Source organism: Pelecanus crispus, chromosome 1 (genome assembly GCF_030463565.1).
Source record: "Pelecanus crispus isolate bPelCri1 chromosome 1, bPelCri1.pri, whole genome shotgun sequence".
NCBI classification, from domain to species: Eukaryota; Metazoa; Chordata; class Aves; order Pelecaniformes; family Pelecanidae; genus Pelecanus; species Pelecanus crispus.
Window position 1 is genome coordinate 139233558 of NC_134643.1, and position 20437 is coordinate 139253994.

Genomic DNA, 20437 nt, shown 5'->3' on the forward strand with positions numbered 1-20437 from the left:
GTGGAAGAGCTGCATTTATGAGTAAATACTAGGAACCGCTGAAATGCACAATGCTAGCTTGATGTTCTCTCCCTTTCTGCAGTATTCTAGATAGTCCATCACTATAGTTTATGCAAGCCAATTAATTAGAAAAAATTAGAAATAAGATGTTGAAGAATGTCCTTTTGCCCTTAGGTTTCCTTCATGTTGAGATGCTGTGAACATCTGAAGAATTATTCAGGACACTACGGTGTCTAAAATAGGCTTTTTTGACAGGTGTTAAGGAGAAATGAGATAAGGTTAATCCATACAGCATGTCTACTTACTGGAGATTGCTCTTTCTGACACAGTGCTATTACTCTGGTGCTACAAAGGAGGACTATTTTGCTCTTTCATTATTAATTGCAAGTTAGCTATCAATTTACTGTAACCCACACAAAAACTCCAATAAAATATCTCCTCTCCTTGATCCAAATGCAGGAGTGATAGTCCAAAAGTGGAATTAGTGGGCAGTACAGTATCCGGCACTCTAGAGAAAGACTCCTCTGAAAGAAGCAATGACATCGGTAAGTTACAGTGCTTTTTACAGTTTGCATAAGAAATTCATGATGTAAATTTCTGTTTGTTAGTGACTTTGTTATGATCCAAAAGGCAGATTGAGGATTTGGCAACGAATGTGAGTGCATTTATATCAAATTTTAACTGCAGGTTTAAAGGATCATTTCTGCTTTACTTAAAAGAGTTTTGTTGGGGTTCTCTGTTTAAGAAAAATTTTAAAAGGAAATATGGAACAGTAAGCTATTTTTAATAGGAGGGCTTTTGTTATTTCTGTTTAAAAGTCTGAAACAAGTGAGAAGGCCAACGACGAGAAGTCATATTAGTTTAACAGATGTAATATTAGTGCTTCCATATTTTTAATGCTGCAAAAGATTGTGGTTTTGGTGCAGTTAGTAATCTTTACACTTTCCAATACAAAGGAATAGAGACCCAGTTCAGGCCAATTCGAATGCATTTTACTGCAAAAACCAATTAAAAGCAGTCTAAATTTCTCTTGAATATAATAATTTGTGTTCCTGCAGCACGAACAGTTTAATCAGGAAATCACCTGGAAAGGTGATTTTTTTTAGGTTATTTTTCTGTCTTCTCTCACCCTCCTTCCTTCTCAAGTTGGCAGTGCAGGGGAGATGTTTGCTGGGCTGGGTGCTGCAGTAAGTGGCACTTGGAAAGCAAGGTGCTTTGACTCTTGTCCCAGGGCTGTAAGCAAAAGCTGTGACAGCCATCTTCTACCTCTACTTAGAAATACGCTGGCGACAGCTGCTGCCGTCGCTCTCCTCCGCAGTCGCAGCTGTGCAGCAATAGACCTGTTTTTATTAAAGGCAGAACTAGGGTACCCTCAATGTGTAAGCATTACTACCTTTCGCTGGTCGCATTAAATGTTATTTCGGTGTGGTGGTTTCTACCCAGACTGCCTTATTAGTAAAACATTTCTGTAAAATAGTATACTTTCAACAGCCGAACCTGCCTTTTCTTCGGACTTGAAAGTAGAGCTTTAAGTTATAGATGGATTTTAATTGCAATGCAGGAATAAAGTGCTAAATTGATTTCACATAGGTTTATGAGCTTTTCAGCATCCATATGTCTGCTTTTTTTTATCCTTCTGCTGTTGCTATGGTTTATGGTAGTAACATTCTCCTGGAGAAGCAAGTAGTATGTTTTTTCCAGATTTTCATTCGGGATAAACATAGAAAGTTAGAAGCTTGTGATAAATTGCATGAACATTTTTCTTGTAGAGATTAATATAAAGGAATGGGATTGAAATGCAGGCAAATGCATTTAGTGTTTGTTACTCATGTTTACAAATTTGCTTCAAAGCATGTAAGCTTTTGCTTACTTGAAAGAGAAAGCTATGACTGCAAATAGCATATAGTGGTCTGATGGAAGTAATCTTTTTTAATCCTTGCACGAGTTTCCTTGGAATCACTATCAGGATAAAATCTTAGAGTGTTTTGTATTTTTCTGGGTTTTTTTTGAACAACCTATAAAAGGCTAGGTAGGAAATCTGATTTATAAAATTTTTGTTCATTTCCAGAACTTGGGCGGGGCGTGGGAGGGTGGGGAGGTGGTGGTTTTTTTAAATGGAGAATAGGAGCCAACAAGAGTCCATAAACCAAACCACATACACAACATGTTGCAAAGGGTTTAGCTGATGACCTCCTGTTACCACTAACAAGGGGAACCTATTGAGCCCAAGGATAAAATAGTGTGAATACTTAGTAAGTATAACTTGATAGGGTCAAACCAGAATGGCATTTACAAGGGCAAATCGTGTCATTCTAGCCTGTTAGACACTTGTTAAAAGAAAAAAGAAAGAAATAAATTATGATTTTGGAATGAAAGTGGACCCAAAGATCATAACTGAGATGAATTTTCAGGAGGCTTTTGATGGCTCATGTACAATATTGTTAAAAACCAGCCTTTTAAGAGAGGGTAGAGCAATAAATTAAAACTTAATAAGCCAAAACAACTCACAGTGGATTAATGTATTTTACTATGAGGAGAGGTTTGGAGTTCAGGACAGTTTATGGGCCAGTGTAATTGGAAAGATTTATGATAAATATGTTAGACTTTTTATTTATTTACAAAGAGAACAATGGGTTGGAGAAATCTTGTGACTAAATGAGTTGTTAGTAAAAATGATGGATGAGTGAATGGAGTTGTCCCAGTTTATTCCAAAACACTGACAGATCAGGCAGTGTGAGTCGATAACATTCAACTGTGGTATGTGTTACCGGTGTTGTCCCAGTCTCATGTACTCTGTGGGAAGGACAGCCTCAGCTTCTCCAAGGTTCATCCTTCCAGTCAGAATGGATCGGATTAAATCTAGTCATTTGATTCCTTCTCAGTAATCCAAATTCACACCACAAATTAGAGTGGACCTGTGTGACAGACAAGGTGGGGCTTAGCAGTAGCCTTTGAAGAAAATGGAAGTTAAAGGGCCTTTGCAGCAGCTCGGGTGTATGGCCGTTCTGGTTACTGGGCCCCTCTTTATTCCTCCATTAGCCCCAACACCATTCCCAGGCACTTAGAGCTCTCGGGGAGGACAGAGGAAAAAGCAGCAGTCAATTACAAGTCGCGTCACCCTCTTTCATGCTAAGTACTAATGGTGAATCATGGACCGAAAATGAATACTACAGCACTTTCCTGGCTTTTTTGCACTAGCGATGTTAAGCTGGATAATGGCTGTCAGTGTTTACGTCCTATAGCCAATCTAAAACTCTCATTCTTTCATTCAAAGCAGAGAGATGTACAAAAGCACTGGAGAGACAGTTTTGGTTATAAAAGCAAACCATACTAAAGCTGGATGGAGAGCAGTTTTCCATTCTGTGAAACCTTTTTAAGGATTTCTAAGTTTGTTCCTTTTCTTTATCATGATGAGACCCAAACCTTTACAGTGAGGGAGGAGAAGATACAGGGTCCTTCCATATGCCATCTCCCAAAAACCAAAGCAGTGATCATCAACAACAAAATCAGTAATTCCATCAACAATTGAGAAGCAGTATGCAGGGGGGAATTGGGGAATGCAGGTTCAAAACTTGTATTCTGTCTAGGTCCCCTATTCTGCCAGATCAATGTGTTAAACATTGCTTCTTTTTTTCAGAAAAGGCATTTTTCTATTTATTTTCTAAGTAATATTTCATCAGTGAAACAGTGTTGTCTAACCAGAAAGCCTCACGCCTTGAAAAACGCCTTGAAAAACACCTTTAAAAACACTCTCACCCAACTTTACCAATCAGGAAAGTCACAAGTGCTTGAGCAAGGCTGAGGTGATGTGTAATACTATGCATAACGTTCTGTCAGTTGCATATATAAAACGTTATTTTTATGTAGATGTTAGCGCATGGCTTGATTTCACTAGCATGTTCTGCAGAGTTGTGATTTGACATTTAAATTTCTTGATGATAATACAGCACTGATTACAATTTTGCAATCTGTACTGACAAGTGCAAGTCCTGTTCAGCAACATCACTGCTGATTGTAGATATAATGGCAGCTATTACCACTGTTGTTCATGACTTTGCTTCTTTCCACCATCCTCACAAAAACCGTTGGAAAACTAGCCTTCAGAATGTATTATTTAAGAGGAACCATTCCCCATTTCTCCTCACTTCTTTTGTTTTCTTTTTCCCTGTTTTCAGTGATGCCTTTCCTTTCTTTTCCACACATCTTTCATCCAGCTTTTCCTATTTACATCTCTTTGCCATGGGTAACTCTCCTTCATTTCATGAGGGTAAGGTGGTTTTTTTCCATTTCTTTTCTGTCCTGTCTTTGCTTTAGTTGACAATGCATAACAAACAAGTACAGAAAGAAGTGTTTTGTACAACACCTGATGTGTACATGGCTATGACAAATTTTTCTTTTTAATTAAAAGTTGAAATTGAGTGTACTGTGACAGAAAATCTTGCACCATAGCATTGAAACAAGAAATCATTATAGTTTATTTTATTTTTACCATAAGACATTTTAGTGATGTGACATGATAGGACGAGAGGAAATGGGCTCAAGCTGCGCCAGGGGAGGTTTAGACTGGAAATTAGGAAAAATTTCTTCACGGAAAGGGTGGTCAAGCATTGGAACAGGCTGCCCAGAGAGGTGGTGGAGTCCCCATCCCTGGAAGTGTTCAAAAAACGGCTAGATGTGGCACTTTGGGACATGGTTTAGTCTAGTCTACCCTTGATTGGTTTAGTGTGGACTTGGTAGTGTAGGTTAATGGTTGGACTGGATGATCTTAAAGGTCTTTTCCAACCTAAACGATTCTATGATTCTATGATTCTATGTACAGTTTGCATGCACTGTTTGTTAATGCTGTGGTTTTATTAACCTGTTCTTACAGACAGATGTTGTCATCACAAAATTTAATGCATATATTTCGTCATGATGTCCTTACATGTTACAAAACAAAAATATTTAGCAATGCGCTAGGATGGTTTTCCAGTCTGAAAGAGGAAAAAAAACCCAACAAAACAAAACCCAGAAATTTGAAGAGCGGTCACTGGCTCCCAGTGGAACGTGCATGGTCATGTCACCCAAGACTTTGTCTCCAGTATTGCTGTGGTTAAATCACAGTAGTTACATCTGTTGTAAAGTCTCATGTACCAACAACTGTTCCTGGATTGACAGCAGCTTTTTGAGCTTAGTTTAAAATGCTTCCAAAGCAACATAAGCTACACTAAAAGTAAGCCCTGTTCTACCAACAGAAGAGTAGTCCTTATGTAGAATCACATTTATTTCAACAGCTTAAATTCATGCCTTATTGCATAACTTGACACTTTTTTAGGTTATGTGTTTCTTCTTAATTTCACAAAGAATGTTTATACCTGAGGGCAGTGCAATGACAGAAACATCTAGCACATATAATAGTTTACTGGATCAAAAACTAATGCTTCCAGAAAATTGCTGAATTATTCCAATTAATTATTGGTATTGAGTTATTTCTGCAAGTCAGGATTAATCCTAAGTCTTTTAACCTGTTGTGGTTTAACCCAGCAGGCAGCTAAACACCACACAGCTGTTAGCTCACTCTACCTCTCCCCAGTGGGATGGGGGAGAGAATCAGAAAAAAAAAGCAAAACTCGTGGGTTGAGGTAAAGACAGTTTAATAGGACAGAAAAGGAAGGGGAAATAATAATAATAATGATATACAAAATAAGTGATGCACAATGCAATTGCTCTCCAACCGCTGACCGATGCCTAGCCAGTCCCGGAGCAGCGATTGCAGCCCCCCGGCCAACTCCCCCCAGTTTCTATACTGAGCATGATGTCACATGGTATGGAATAGCCCTTTGGGCAGTTTGGGTCAGCTGTCCTGGCTGTGCCCCCTCCCAGCTTCTTGTGCACCTGGCAGAGCATGGGAAGCTGAAAAGTCCTTGACTAGCATAAGCAGTACTTAGCAACAACTAAACCATCAGTGTGTTATCAGCATTATTCTCATGCTATATCCAAAACACAGCACTGTGCCAGCTACTAGGAAGAAAATGAACTCTATCCCAGCTGAAACCAGGACATAACTATACACACACACACACACACTTTGGAATCCTGCAATCCTGAAACAAGTCTTGTCTATCCAAAATAGGCTTGCTTTGAAATCATCTAACACTTAAAATCATATGGATTTAAGCTAAGTGATTTAAAGAATAAGCCACAAAGAAATAAAAATAATATCTCTACTGTGGAAATGCTCAGTTAATCCATACAAGAAGCGGTTTCTGTGCTTTGCAAAAAGACTGAGCTGCACAGGCACTTCCCACACAGAGCCAAGTGGACACTTCTTTCCAATATTTTTCCTGGCTCTTTACACATTTTGTGGAGTATTTATGAAAGCAGTTAATAATCTTCATCAGTGCTAACATAAGGCACATATGCCTGCATTAATTCCTGCTGAAACATATAGCGTTAGTGTAAATTTTCTTAAGCGATTCCCTGAAAGCTGGTGTCATGGTTTAACGCCAGCCGGCAACTGAGCACCACGCAGCTGCTCGCTCACTCCCCCCCGGTGGGATGGGGGAAGAGAATCAGAAGAGTAAAAGCCAGAAAACTCCTGGGCTGAGATAAAGACAGTTTAATAGGTAAAGTAAAAGCCGCGCACGCAAGCAAAGCAACACAAGGATTTCATTCACTGCTTCCCATCGGCAGGCAGGTGTTCAGCCATCCCCAGGAAAGCAGGGCTCCATCACGTGTAGTGGTTACTTGGGAAGACAAACACCATCACTGCAAACATCCCCCCCTTCCTTCTGCTTCCCCCAGCTTTATGTGCTGAGCATGACGTCATATGGTGTGGAATATCCCTCTGGTCAGCTGGGGTCAGCTGTCCCAGCTGTGTCCCCTCCCAACTCCTCATGCACCCCCAGCCTGAGAGAAGCAGGAAAGGCCTTGGCTCTGTGTGAGCCCTGCTCAGCAGTAACTAAAACATCCCTGTATTATCAACACTGTTTCCAGCACAAATCCAAAACATGGCCCCATACCAGCTGCTATGAAGAAAATTAACTCTATCCCAGCCAAAACCAGCACAGCTGATTAACGTGAGTGCATTTTTCAGCACTTCCTCAGACTTCAACCTTCAGACCATTTGCTGGTGGATCATGGAGTACTGGCTGAACCCACATTACTAGCCGTACTCTCTATCTGTCCCTCCCCCCAAGCCTGGTGCTAACTTGCCTGGAAGGGTGGTTAAAAATACCCTACTTGAAAATATCTAATAACCAAACGAACAGCAAATCTTCAGTATATTGTGTTTCCTGGAGTTGTATTTGCAGTTGTTCTAGAGCTGCTACGTGCTCATATTTGTCAGGAGAGGTGATGGTTGAGCCTCTGACTGGAAGAAAAAGTGATATAATAAGATTTGGCCCACACTAGGGAAAAAGGCAGAGAATCTTTCCAGTGAAAGGTTGTAGAATGGAGTGGGTTTGTCTTTAAATCACAGGCTGTTATACTGCGAGGCACTGTAATTATTTTGCCTGAAGGCACAGAGTAAAAGTTGGAAAACAGAAAATACTGGTAAATATAAGGGTTGGAGGACAAAATGTGACTCATATAATGAAGACCAAAATCCACCTAAACCAGTTGTTTCTTTCTGTGCTGCTGTTCATGCTCATTTTAATAGAGTGAAGCAAAGGAGCAGAATCACCCAGCTGGGTTAAGTTGTAATATTTATGTCAGTGAATCTAAATCACCCATAAACATAGTTGTGAATTGGAAATACTGTAATCAGGGATATGTTAATGGTCCACTACATAAATTAATTAGGTCTCTTGCCCCAGAGGGTCCTGAAAAAGGCAGTAAACCAGAAATTTAAATCATTCTCCGTGTGTGTCAAGTTGAGGTGCCTGAAAACAGCATATTCATTCCTTCTAGCTCAGTTTTCTTGACCTTTCAGTTCTTTCTTGGCATCTCCTGAATCATTAAAAATAAAATCCTTATGAGGGCACTGGCAAGTGGTTAGCAAAGCTCATTATGGCAGCTTTCTACATTCAGCTATTAAAGTGATAAAAGTCAGGGTTGAAATGGGAAAAGATAATTGTATACTTTAGGAAAGGTGGCTGTGCAGTGGCTGTCCTGGGAAGCCAGGTGAGCTAAGCTCTTTCCGTCCAGAGCAAAGAACCATGTGGGCAGGCCTCCCCGGCACATCACTGTTGCACTCTTGAACACGGTAATGCGGTAGCCAGGGAGCCCTCCTGCTGAAAGTGCATTACCCAAATCTTAAAAAAGAGTCTGTGGTTCATTATGGGTGAGATTCTGCCGCTCTGACCCTGGCTGGGAGCATGGCTGTATTCCTTGAAGGGTACGATGCTGTTCAGCATGGAAAGAGTAGCAGTATCTGGGTGCTTGAAGTAGTTAAAATAATTGTGGTTGTCTTCTGAAAATTCCCGGTAATATCCAGATTATTGTTTGAGTTGTTCTTTAATTAGTGCTATACATTGAATGGACATTAATGCAGAAGATTTCGTCTGCAGTATCTCTGTCTCATTTGATAGCTTTCAGGATTATCGTATTTAAAGACCATATACATACCATTACACAAGCCTATTGTCAATCTTTTAAGTGTATTGAAGATGATTATGAAATGAAATCTACCTCTGTGGCTTTTGTGACATTATCTTCTTCAAATGAATAGAATGCCACCTTTGCCTCATTTCTTCCAGCCCTGCTGTATTTCTGTTCTATGAAACCTTGCCATTAGCATTCTGAATGTGTTGATTCTACTGTTATCCTTCACTTTCCATTTCAGTTTTCTCAAGGTGGAATCTCTCTGCTAATTCAGAAAGCTTTCTGTCTTCATTGTGTATAAATTACTTTGCTCAAAGACTAAAACACCTAACCATAAGATAAAGTTGAGGCCTAGACACATTTTATGCCAGAAGAGTAAATGCAAGGGGGAAAAGGGGAAAGGAAGGAAGCATAACCATTTAACTTTTTCCTTCTGGGGTTTGGTGGGTTGTTTTCTTTTTTTTTGGAGGGATTGAAGGTTGTTTTCCAGGAAGGTACAAGTCTAATGAGCTGAGAACTTTTTCCTTAAATAATTGTTTTCCTGGATCTCAGCACTTTTTTAAAAACACCATCATCATGCTTTAAATAACCATGTCTCCAAATGAACATAGCAATGGGAAAAAATATTCTATTCTTAACTGGCTTGGAAGGATACCAGCAAGTAATTCTTGCACAGCTAACATTTTATATTCATTAAATATGTGTTTGCTCAGTAAGCCAGACATTTTACTGTGTGTACTACACTAGTATATTAGAATTACTCTGATGTCTTTCTCCCCATCTCATGAATTACTTCATGAATCACCAGCTTGAGCAGTGAGACAGTAATAATGATGAATGCATCTGTTTATTTGTAGAACAAGTATCAACTATTCTTTTAATTAGGGAGTGCCACTGTTAATTGAAGGGTGCCCTTGACGTTCTGTGTGTTCAATAGAACCTTCCTTACTGTTTGTTATTACTAACAGACATAGAGAAAGCTGGACCAGTGCAGAGTTCAGGTCTGTTGGATGCTGATGCTGCCTTGTGGGCAATTAACATGGCTGTGAATACAGTAGACTGGACTTTATTTTTAATTACATCCCATTTGGTACAGCTTAGGAAGGTTTTACATTTTGCTTATTAAGTAAATTTAAGCTCCCAATTTCTGATAGCTAACTAATATCAAATCTCTGCATTTAATGATCTCAATGAGTATAATATAGTCACACCCATATAACCTTGCTTTCTATTAGCAAAACGTAATCAAATAACCAGTATAAGTGAATTCATTATTGAATCTACAGTATGGATGACAGCAAGGCAGAGGTCTGTTGAATGGCTGTGATCCTCATTTTCTTTACCAGTTTACTATACGGGAATTCTCCTGAATGAATACCTCATAGGTGATGACCGTGGAAGGTGGTGATAACCTTAGATGCAGAGTAGATTTGGGAGTGAGAACCACATCTAAATAAGGAGAACAAATGGGGGGGGATAAAGGGCATATGGAAATACTAGAAATGGATTTACTATTTTAGCATTGTACCAACTGTTGTCCTTTACACTTAAATAGAATTTCATTTATAGTATCAGCTGAATGGCTGTGATTTCACTAGTTTGGCAGCAGATTTTACCTGTGGAGCCCTTCCAACCTCTGCTTTGCTCTTTTTTTAAAATTCAGTGCAGGTATAGGCTGCTTTAGTTTCTTTTTCTAGCTATCTGAAATGCATTCAGAAGTGGAAAAAATGGAGGATTCCCAGTATTTCTTGATAATACAAGCTTTGCACAGAAATATTTGTCTTTCACGGTATTCATAAAATGTGTGGAGCAGATTTTATCTGCAAGTGCTCATGGATTTCAAGGATGCAAATTCATACACTGCATATGTAAACATACATCTGTTTATCGATACATTTTACAATTTAAACATGAATATTTGAGTATTCTGATAAAACATAGAACTCTAGGTAATTATTAGTTTATTTAAGCCAAAGAAATACATTGAATTAATGCCTTCACTATGTTTTTCATTGATTGTTTTCCATATTAGTATAGATAATTATATTTTGTAAGAGCAGAGGAAGGGACAGTGATGCTTACCATACAAGCGGCAACACGGAGAGAGGGAAGTCATGCACTGGAGCCTTGCTAGGCTGCAAGGTAACTTCAGCCAGTTTGCTGCCTCCCAAAGCAGTAGTCTGCTCTTCCTCTCAGTTTTAGCAGCTTCTATCAGTCCTCTGGTACCAATACTGATCCTTCCTTCAGCACGGGTATTTGTGGGGCTGGGCACATGCTGCTGGAAAATGAGCTGGATTAAAACTAGCTCAGGAGAAAGAATAGTAAAAACAGTTAAGTGGGGAAGAGTGGCTGGGGCAAATGGAAGGGTTGCTTCAGCCTCCATTTGTACTCACGAATGTGAGCTTCACTTGTTTATAGATGAGTGTATCTTTTTGATGGCATTATATTCTTGCTGTGCAACTTAACAAAGTAACAGTGGTGAAAACAATGTATTAAAATACATCACTGGTTTGCTGTGTGATCTTAAGCAAGTCATTTAGCTATCTCATGCATCAGTTTCGGTCTGGATATTACTGGAAACCAGCTCTTACATTTGCATTTTTTTTCCCCAGAAAATAAATTTTTGCTTCCATTTCTCTTCTTCTGAAATGCTGAAGTTCTGTAGGACACCAGACAGGTTTTGTGCAGTCTGCTAATGTTAGCTCATTTTTACTTTAAAAGCACTGTAGCACTCACCTGATATGTTGGGTACAGTTGAGGCATCGGATTGCCAAACTCCCATTGACAGGCTGGGTGACCTACCTTTGGACGTAGGTTACAACAGTCAATAAAAAAAGCAATGAGAGAAATACCTGGTAGGGGACAGTGGGGTCACTGGTTATATATAGGAAGAGTTGCTCCAAAAATAGAGTAGTATTTGGAGGTGAATAACCTTAGATTATTTCATGGCTATTGAAAGAGGTCTCTTTTTCTTCTTTTGTTATCTTCCAGAGATGGAAGAATATTGCTGAATAAGGAATGTCTGATCCCATTTACTTCCTAGCTGCCAAACCATAAGTATTTGGAATCAGCTTAAGTGTCCTTCAGTGCATATAGTTTATTGCACAGGCCCATTAATTCATTTGTTTTTCCATTGTGTAATTTTGTGTGATGGTTGCAATATGGCAACAAAGTGGGATCTTCAGAGATTCATTGTTGTGTAACAGTCCTGAAAATTAAGTGCCCACTGTAGGTGACTATTAACTTAAAAACTATTCCTTCCTACATGTGTGCAATGTAAACCAGTCTCTGAATACTGAATATCGTCCCAGTATTTGATTCATGTCTGAAAGTAATTTTACAGAATTTGGATTTATCTTGTCTAAAGTACCGCTTGTATGTTTCCTGACTCATTTCTGCTTAACATGTGCAGTAGGGTATTTTGAAGTGGAGGTGAGTGAAACTGATATAACCCATAAAAATAGATGAATGGTGTTAAGCCATTTGATTCAGGCATATAATCACGAGCTGTGGTATTCCTTTGGCCTTCACATCATTCTTTCACGTAAACATGCTAGCACATGGCTGGATTCAGTAAACACTTCCCCAGTACTTTTCACTGACCGTGAAGACAGTCGAGACTGCATTCGAGTAGACCTGTTTTTCCTGGGCTTTGTACAGCTTCAGGAGCCTGTTGGAGTTTTTACTTACCATAACCTCTGGACTACTGGAGATAATTCCTCTCACCTATAGCTACTGGAGGCTATGCTGCCTCCAGCTGCAGGTGTCCGGGAACCTGCAGATCACTTCCAGCTCAATCATTCTCAGTCTGTGCTCCCCTAAGCAATTGCTCCATGTGCAGCACTGACAGTACGGTTCTTGAGACAACACGTGCACTGTCTTATGTCTCCAGTTATTCAGGAAAAAAAATCGCTAAGCCCTTTAACAGCAGGATGGAAATTTTGAAACTGTTTGTTCCATGCCATAGAACCCAAGTTGTCATTTAGCTTTCACTAAGCCAAAAACAAAGCCAAAGGCTCCTCTACACGTTCCACCTCTGCTTTATTGTGTTTGAGGTGGAAGAGTAATTGTGCTTGGCAAGGGTGACTGGATTACAACTGCCTTGACTTCCAGGTTTTTTTAACGCCATTGTGGTGCCTAAACATGTGCAGAACGCTGTGACACAATGGGGATAGTGGGATTTGATTTCTTTGAAATTAGAAAAAAATTGTGATTCTTTCCCTTTGAGGACAATTGCCAGAAAACCAAATCAATTCTATTTTATTTTTAAGACTTGGAAGGTTTTGACTCTGTAATACCAATTGCTGAGAAGCTTAATCATCCAACTACAACCAGACCAAAAGCTACTGGCAGGCGACCACCCTCCCAGTCTCTCACGTCTGTAAGTTAATTTTCCTTTTCTTTTAAAAATATTTTTTTCTGATATTTTTCCCTCCTATTTCTGTTCCCTAGTGTTTTTACTACGTTTACAGAGCCATTGCTTCACACGTACAGTGAGGCAGAGAGATGCAGCTCAGGAAAATCAGTGTCAAAAGGCTGCCAGTATTTTGAATACTGATGTTTAAAACATTCCCTCCCTTGCAAGATTTGCACCCCCTTATTTGGGTGCTGCCAGGTATTCCTTGCCAACCGTGATGGAGGCCAGAAGAATCCTTTACAAAAATCTTTGGAATAAGCCTGTTTGTGCTAAGTATTAACGATTTTGAAAGGCTTTCCCAAAAGAAGCATTTCCCTTGGTTTCTCTAGGACACTCTACCAGATTTTGAGGACAAACAGACCATTGTCAGCCTTCAGCAGCTGTCCTTGAGCCACCATGTGTTTCTTCTCATTAAGCTCACAATTGTAAATATAAGCGTGATTTAAATGTCACTCTCTAATATTATCTTTAGACAAGTTGGTCTCATAAACCATACTTTGGAAACCACTGCTTAGTTTTTCAGTGTCCTTTTCTTTGGGGTTTGGGGTTTGTTCATTTCTTTGCTTTTTGCATTCTGGAACATTGGAATGAGAGCAACTACTGATGGTTACCCATGTTCGTGTTGTTGAAGAAAAGCAAAGTGGAGGGAAACAAAAAGGATTGTTGTACAACTAATAGGACAAAAAAGAAAGCTTTCAAAATTGACTATGTACATAAATACAGAATGTAAAAGACGAGTGCAAAGGTCAGTCTTCCCCTGTCAAATCCACAGGGAAAGGAACAAGGGTGGAAAGAACCTTCCCTGTTTGCACCTTTGCAAAGGGGCCGTGCACAAGGCAGCCCTGCAGTGCCAGCAGTGTGCACGGGCAGCAGCATGGGTCCTCTGAAGAGCAGCAAAGTGAGCCCTGCACTGAGCAAAGCCATAGCAGAGCTGCCCAGGTGGCAGAGCTGACATCCCCACTGCACAGTGCTCAGCGTCCTAGCCAAGCGAGGTACAGCTCTTCTTGCAAACAGGAAGGTGCTTTCATCTTATGATATAGTGCAATGCAAAGCTGTAAATTAATGTTGGATTCAACTCTTAAGTATATCTCATTTCATAAATGCTTTGAAAGCATTCTAGCCTTGAAAACAAGACGTAAAAAATGGGAGGAGGGGGCAGTGAGGGAGAGTCCTGATTTTAAGTATTGTTACTTTGAAAATGATAACTAAAAATAAAAAAGTCATCACCAATGCTTTTCTTCTTCCTTTGTTAAGTTCTCGTACAATGAAAATACCTGCTTTTTTTTTCCTCTCTTGGCGTGTGTGTGTTTGTCCACGTAGTCATCCCTTTCAAGCCCCGATTTCTTTGACTCACCAAGTCCTGAAGAAGAGAAGGAAGAACATGTTTCCATTACACACAAAACTATTGACGTGTCAAGGAAATCAAGAACTGTTACAATATCACAAGTAAGTTAATTGGAATATCTCTGCTTAACCTTATCACATGCACCTTCATTTTTGAAAACAGTATTCAAATATTTATTTTTAAAATTTGATTCAACAATCACCTGGCAACTGGCCCTTTAAAGAAGCTTAAAATGGTAAGGGTTACTAAAGATTGTTCTGTGTTTGAAATGCAAGTCTAAAGTGAATTGCACCCTTAAGATGTCTCCATAACTGTACTGTGAAAAAATACTTCTAGTGTAAATGCATTTCACAGAATCAGAGAAGCTAGGGAAATAAATTTTAGAAACAAAGGCCCTTTCTTGCAGCTGTAAATTAAGTTTACGTTAGAAGAGTCTGTGAACAGAGAAAATAATACTCTTTGATCAACTCCAGTAGTATGTGAATTTAAATTTGCAAGTATAATCACTTTTTATACTGGTATAATTGTATTCATTTTATAGGCTTGTGCCATTCTTAGTGTATATTGGTAGAAAGCTATAGGATAATCAAATATTACAGGAGTATGTAGGCTTTGGAGGTTGGAGCTATTTTCTAGTACATAAGGATATGTTTAATAATACAAATATTACAGTCTAATAGTGTAACAAAAGTATTTGAAAGATGAAGTCGTGCACTTCTGTGATCAAGTTATAAGGATAATGTTTCGCTATATAGCTCCCTCTTCTGGGAGCACTTGCATTAAGGAAAGCTCTTCAGCCAACATTTGTAAATTATGTGCTGGTGTGCCAAGGATGTACATACATGTTGTTCCTGTAAAACAAGGTGACTGCTATCAGAAAGTAGCTGCTTGAGGCTTTAATGTTGATAGCCAGTTAAGCTCTGGAATAAGGTGTTCAGTGTGGATGACTCCAGTTCTGCCTTGCTCACTTGCTTCAGGTTTGAAGTCAGCCTGACGTCTCTTTTCAGTCCAAAAGAAGCTTGCATCTACTGATATAAGGATTATTATCCATGAAAGATCTATTTATACGTACACATTACTCACACATGCACACACATATATATAAAATGTTAAAAGAATATTGTTAAGGTTGTGAAGTCAAGCATTCAAGCCACTGGAGTGATTCAGCTTTCTTGTGATTGTAACACCATTTTTATTTCTATGGTCACACTGTTTCTGCAGAACACTTTTCATGCAGTGCTTGCCCAGGACAGGTTCTGTGCTCAGTCACACTCATGTGGTAGGGAAGACTGTTTTTTGCAGAACTCGGTGGATCCTGCTCTTCCCTCCCCATCACACTTTCTCCTAATTTTCATCTGACCGCTAACTTTTCTCTCAGTTACTTTGTCCAGCTAATGCCACTGCCCCAGTCCCCAAATCCTCACTTACAATGTCTCTTTCTGTTTCCATGCCATTTTTTTTCCCTCAATTTCTTACCCTATTTGCCATTCAACATCAGTATCTCATTTCCAAAGATAGAGTTGGAGGGTTGCCTAGTGCTTTTTCTTACTCTTGGCCAAACCAGATTTTCAGATACTCCTGGTAGCTGTTGTATAATGCGCACATTAACATTGCCAAATAACAATATGATAACTAATTAAGACTCACCCTAGTTGCCACTGTGATAACCGTACTTGTACACTGTTCTGTGTATGCAGTGAAGTAGCTGGTCATGTATGGTAGGTGGACTTCAGTTTTTCTACACCTTGTCTAGTAAGTAGAGCACTGGATTGCAATTCAAGAAGCATGGGATCCTTCTGAGCTAGCCACATGGTTCCAGGGTAACTAGGTTAATGCTGTGTTTTTCTGTTAAGTTCCTGGAGGAATAAAGAGCCATTGGTAGATATGGGGATGCACAGAAGCTTCAGTTAACAGAGGACAGTACAATACATTTATTTCTTATTAACATATTATCATTCTGAAGTCATCGGATTTTGGTTTTATATCATACCAACAATCAAGCTTAAGGAATATTTTGCTATCTTTGTAATGCTAAGGCCACCATGTAACACATTTTTTAATTTTTAAAAAACGTTGGGTGTTGAAGAATCCTTCAGTGGTTAGTTGACAACCATAAATTTAATCTGCAAAGAAATACAGCTTGAATTCTTGGCCATGCAGTTTTGTGCTCTGCAGGAGACGTCCGTGGTTGTTGGTACATTCTCACAAACTTCTGAGAGAAACACTGAGCATCTTTGCCTGGTTCATTTCACTGCTAGGTCTGAGATCTTGGAAACGCTTGTTGCTGACTGGTTGTAGCAACTGTGTAAAGCCTTACTGAAGCTGTCTGAACTTCTGCATCCCAACTAGAGCCCCTCTGATGTACATGTACAAAGATAATGTCTAATTATTGTATTTGTCATGCTTTGATCATGTTTGACTATGGACTTTCAACATTACTGAAGAGCAGCAAAATACTTCGTATTTGTTAGAGGTCTGATTTTCATAAAGCTTTGTCCAGACATTAAATGTTATTCTTTTTGTTGCAGGTGTCTGATAATAAAACTTCCTTGCCTCCAAAACCAGGAGGTTTGGCTAGTGGCAGTAATGTACAACCATCACTATCCCCTTCACCATCACCTGGATTTCACTCAATTGCTATGGGAACAACAGGCCCCAGGTCAAATTCCCCATCCCTGTTTGGTACTGAAGGAAAGCCAAAGACTGAGCACTTGAGCCAAGGTCAGACTGCCCTGGAGGAGCTGAGAACACAAATTAAGGAGCTAAGAACCATCATTGAAACCATGAAAGACCAGCAAAAGTAAGCACTGCAAATCACAACTGTAGCTGGGATGCATCCATTCATGCATGGTGGTGGCAGTTTCCTCTTGAGCTTGCCTTCATGTATGTTACTCTGCACAGTTTGCCTTCATGTTCATGAGTGATTTTCGTCTACTTCCCTGACAGAACACGTTCAGGGGTGAGAAGCTCAGGAAAAAAGACTGGCACTATCCATCTGTAACAGCTTTTTTTTTCCTGTGTTGTGACATAAGCAGATGTTTATGGGGTGTTGAAAAAGTTAAGTTACAAGCTATAAGCAGTGAATAACATTCTTGTGTTGTTTAATTTGCCAGTAACTATTTGGGAACTCATATGCATTGATCTTAATAAGGGGTGCATTTGTTCTAGGTGTAGTACCAATTACTACAAGTTCCTAAAATTATTAAATCAATTTGTTGTTTGACTGTTAGCACATTTTCCCAGGAAGCTTGTATTACAAAAGAAGTAATTGAATTGTGATTAGCACATTTTAAGACCTTTGTGTTTATGACCCTGAATCTTACTATTTCAGTGTTGGGCATCTTTTTTTTCTTGAAGCTGCTCATTTCTTAGGAGGTACTGGGGCTGGCGTGTAGCTTTTGCTATTCCTGAGAATATTTAATGTTTTGGAAGCTAAACCCTCACTTATGTTGTCAGTTGTGTGTAGCCCAGGCAGGAAAAAAAAAAGGGAAAGCAGCGTGCAGAGACTGTCCGTGGTGGAACAGAGGCGTGGGGGGAGTCTGGGGGAGGATGCGGGAGGGCACGGTTCAAGCTGGATTTAGCCAGCGAGCCCCACAGCTTTGCCTCTTAGGCTGACCCCTGCTCCTCTGGTCTCCCCCACCCTTCTTGCAAGGGCTGCTTCCACCTACTGGTTTCTGTCTTAAGGTGAGACACTCAGTGGGAACATGAGAAGGTGTCTGCTCCTTATAGCTATATTCCCCTTCCCGACAAAGAAGGATGACAGCAAATCCGTATTTGGGATTGTTAAGTCTTATAAATGAAGTTGAAGGTTACATTGTGTTGCTGGCATAAACAGCTTTTTAAGTGGCTTAAGTATGTGATAGCACGGGCAGGATTTGTGTTATCAGTTCCTATAACCCACCAACAACCAATCCATCTACATTTTGTATGGAAAAAAAGGCAACTGGGTGCTGATACAGTGTTGATACAGCTAGTCCAGAGCAAAGGCTGGGGACGCGGGGCTGTTAGGAGGAAATGTATTATTCATTAGCCATATGGGGTGGGGACCGTACTGTCCCTTTATAGGGAGTCTTACTTCTCTGTAGTATAGCATATAGCATACAAGAGTATACTGACTTTAATTAGTTGTTCAGAAGAAAAAAGGTGACTAGTGAAGCAGGGAAAACATGTCTTCAAGAGGTGATCTTTTGTATTTTATTAGTTTAATCGTTTCCATTCCAAACTTTTTTCGCATTCTTTTAACAGAAAAGAGATTAAACAGTTGCTGTCTGAGTTGGATGAAGAAAAGAAGATCCGTCTACGGTTGCAGGTACTTAAATTATTTTTAATGTTATGGAAGTATTGGCAGGTTTGATTTAGCCTCAGGTATGGGACATAAAACTCTGCTAAGATATTTAGATTCCAGTGAATCAAAAACTACTAACGTTTCTGAAAGGGATATACCTGTTCCCTTCACAGTGTTGCCAATATGTGTCATATATGTTGCAATACTGGAAAAAACACTGAAAAGCCTGATAATTATCTAAAAATTTATCAGCACAAGTAGACAAATTTAAAAAAAAAAGTTAAACACAATATAGGTTTCAAACTATGAGATTTTTTTTGTCTCAGCTTTAATGGCTTGATGTTGTCACAAATGGAATCGTGTCTTTTTAAATTATTTGCTCTCTCCCAAAGCTTTATATTTTGTACTAGGCTTGTCTTAGTGTTGATATGCTTGGAATATTATTTCATATAGCAAGATTTTTATGTCTACCTTACAGACTGTGCTCAGGTTGTCTTGACTAAAGCATCCTAAACAGTATAAAAGAAGGTGCTCTGATGAAGAGCCCAGTTACTGCTACCGTAGTTTGTATAGTACCTTAGCTCTAGATGTTGTCGTGCTGGCTTAGTCATTTGCCAGGCGGCACGCTGCCCTGCTTGGGTGAGCGGTGGAGCTGGGCCTTTGCTAGGATCATTGACTGCGCTGCTTCGACATGGAATGACATTGAAACTGCTTTTCCAGGTTTTGGAGAGTGATGTACTTGATAAGTGGTTTAGTATTGAGTATATTTTATATTTTTATGGTATAGGTCAACTGTACTTTTTCTTTGTCCTAGGGATAGAAAATAGAATTGTAATTTCACTGGGCTGCTCCTGCTCAGTAAAATGCTTGGGAATGTGGCAAAGGGTTGCAGAACTGGGGACCATTAATGTCTGTGTTCCGGGGCTGCCTAGAGGACTTTATGTGTGCAACCACATAGGAGTGTGGCTTCTAGTAACACACAATTCATGTTCAGCTAAAATTGAAATTTTTTAGATAAAATCACTGAACATTTTTAATAGCAGTTATTGATTTAGTCTAACAGGCCAGAGTATTCAGAGGTCTGGATTCTACTTCCAAGGATAGCGTTGCATCTTTATACAGAGACCTGCATTGATGGTTTTAAAATTATGATCTTACAGCTGAATGCTTTTACTCCAGTTCAAATGTTGCTTATACTGGTAAATGTTCAGATGCTAGCCAAGGTGGCATTGTTAGCTTTACATGAATATCGGAGTTCAACAAACCAAAGTTGCTTTAGTTTTAAGAGTGCTCCGATAGTCATAAAGTAGCACAGCTCTCAGTCCACGTTTTAAAGAAGACTGCCTCGATGATTGGCGCACTTGAACACTGCGGATGTGTTTGAATAAATCCAATACCCCTGCCTCAGGGTTTCCAGCGCCTGTCAGAGGGGCCAAGTGTACAACTAGGGCTGATGATGGTTTCAGCCGCATCCTTTTACCACACGCTGTACATCTGTCAGAGCCCTTACGGTGCCTGGACGCAGGCTTGATGAGGGTAGAAGGCAACTGCCATCGCTACAGCAAGAACCATCCCTACAGCAGAGAGACGAGAGGTTTTGCTCCTCAGCTACCAGTGCTCGCTGTCAGCAGTTCAGTTTACTTGTGCTGGGTGTAAGTGCAGCAGCTGGTGCATGGACACAGTGCTCATTCTGCCAGTAATTCCTGGCAGCGAGCTGTGTGGCTTGTGAAAGTTGTAATTTAAAGAGTTTGAAAGGTCTTGTGGTACATTCAATGACTATACTTGTCAAGCTCTCAGGGGAGGAAGCTGTGAGTGGTCATCTTATGCAGCTGAGAAGGCCACCTCAATTTGTGAAATCTGTGGAAAT

General features: G+C 39.8%; 1 protein-coding gene across 2 annotated transcripts in view; it reads left to right on the top strand.

The window, feature by feature from the left end:
• Positions 1-20437, top strand: part of SH3KBP1 (SH3 domain containing kinase binding protein 1) — a 208124-nt gene that overhangs the window by 187204 nt on the left and 483 nt on the right. For both annotated transcript variants that reach the window (XM_075709586.1, XM_075709582.1), the window contains 5 exons: positions 460-545; positions 12795-12904; positions 14261-14386; positions 16814-17085; positions 18531-18594. In XM_075709586.1, coding sequence (XP_075565701.1) covers positions 460-545; positions 12795-12904; positions 14261-14386; positions 16814-17085; positions 18531-18594 — 658 coding nt within the window. The remainder of the gene's footprint in view (positions 1-459; positions 546-12794; positions 12905-14260; positions 14387-16813; positions 17086-18530; positions 18595-20437) is intronic.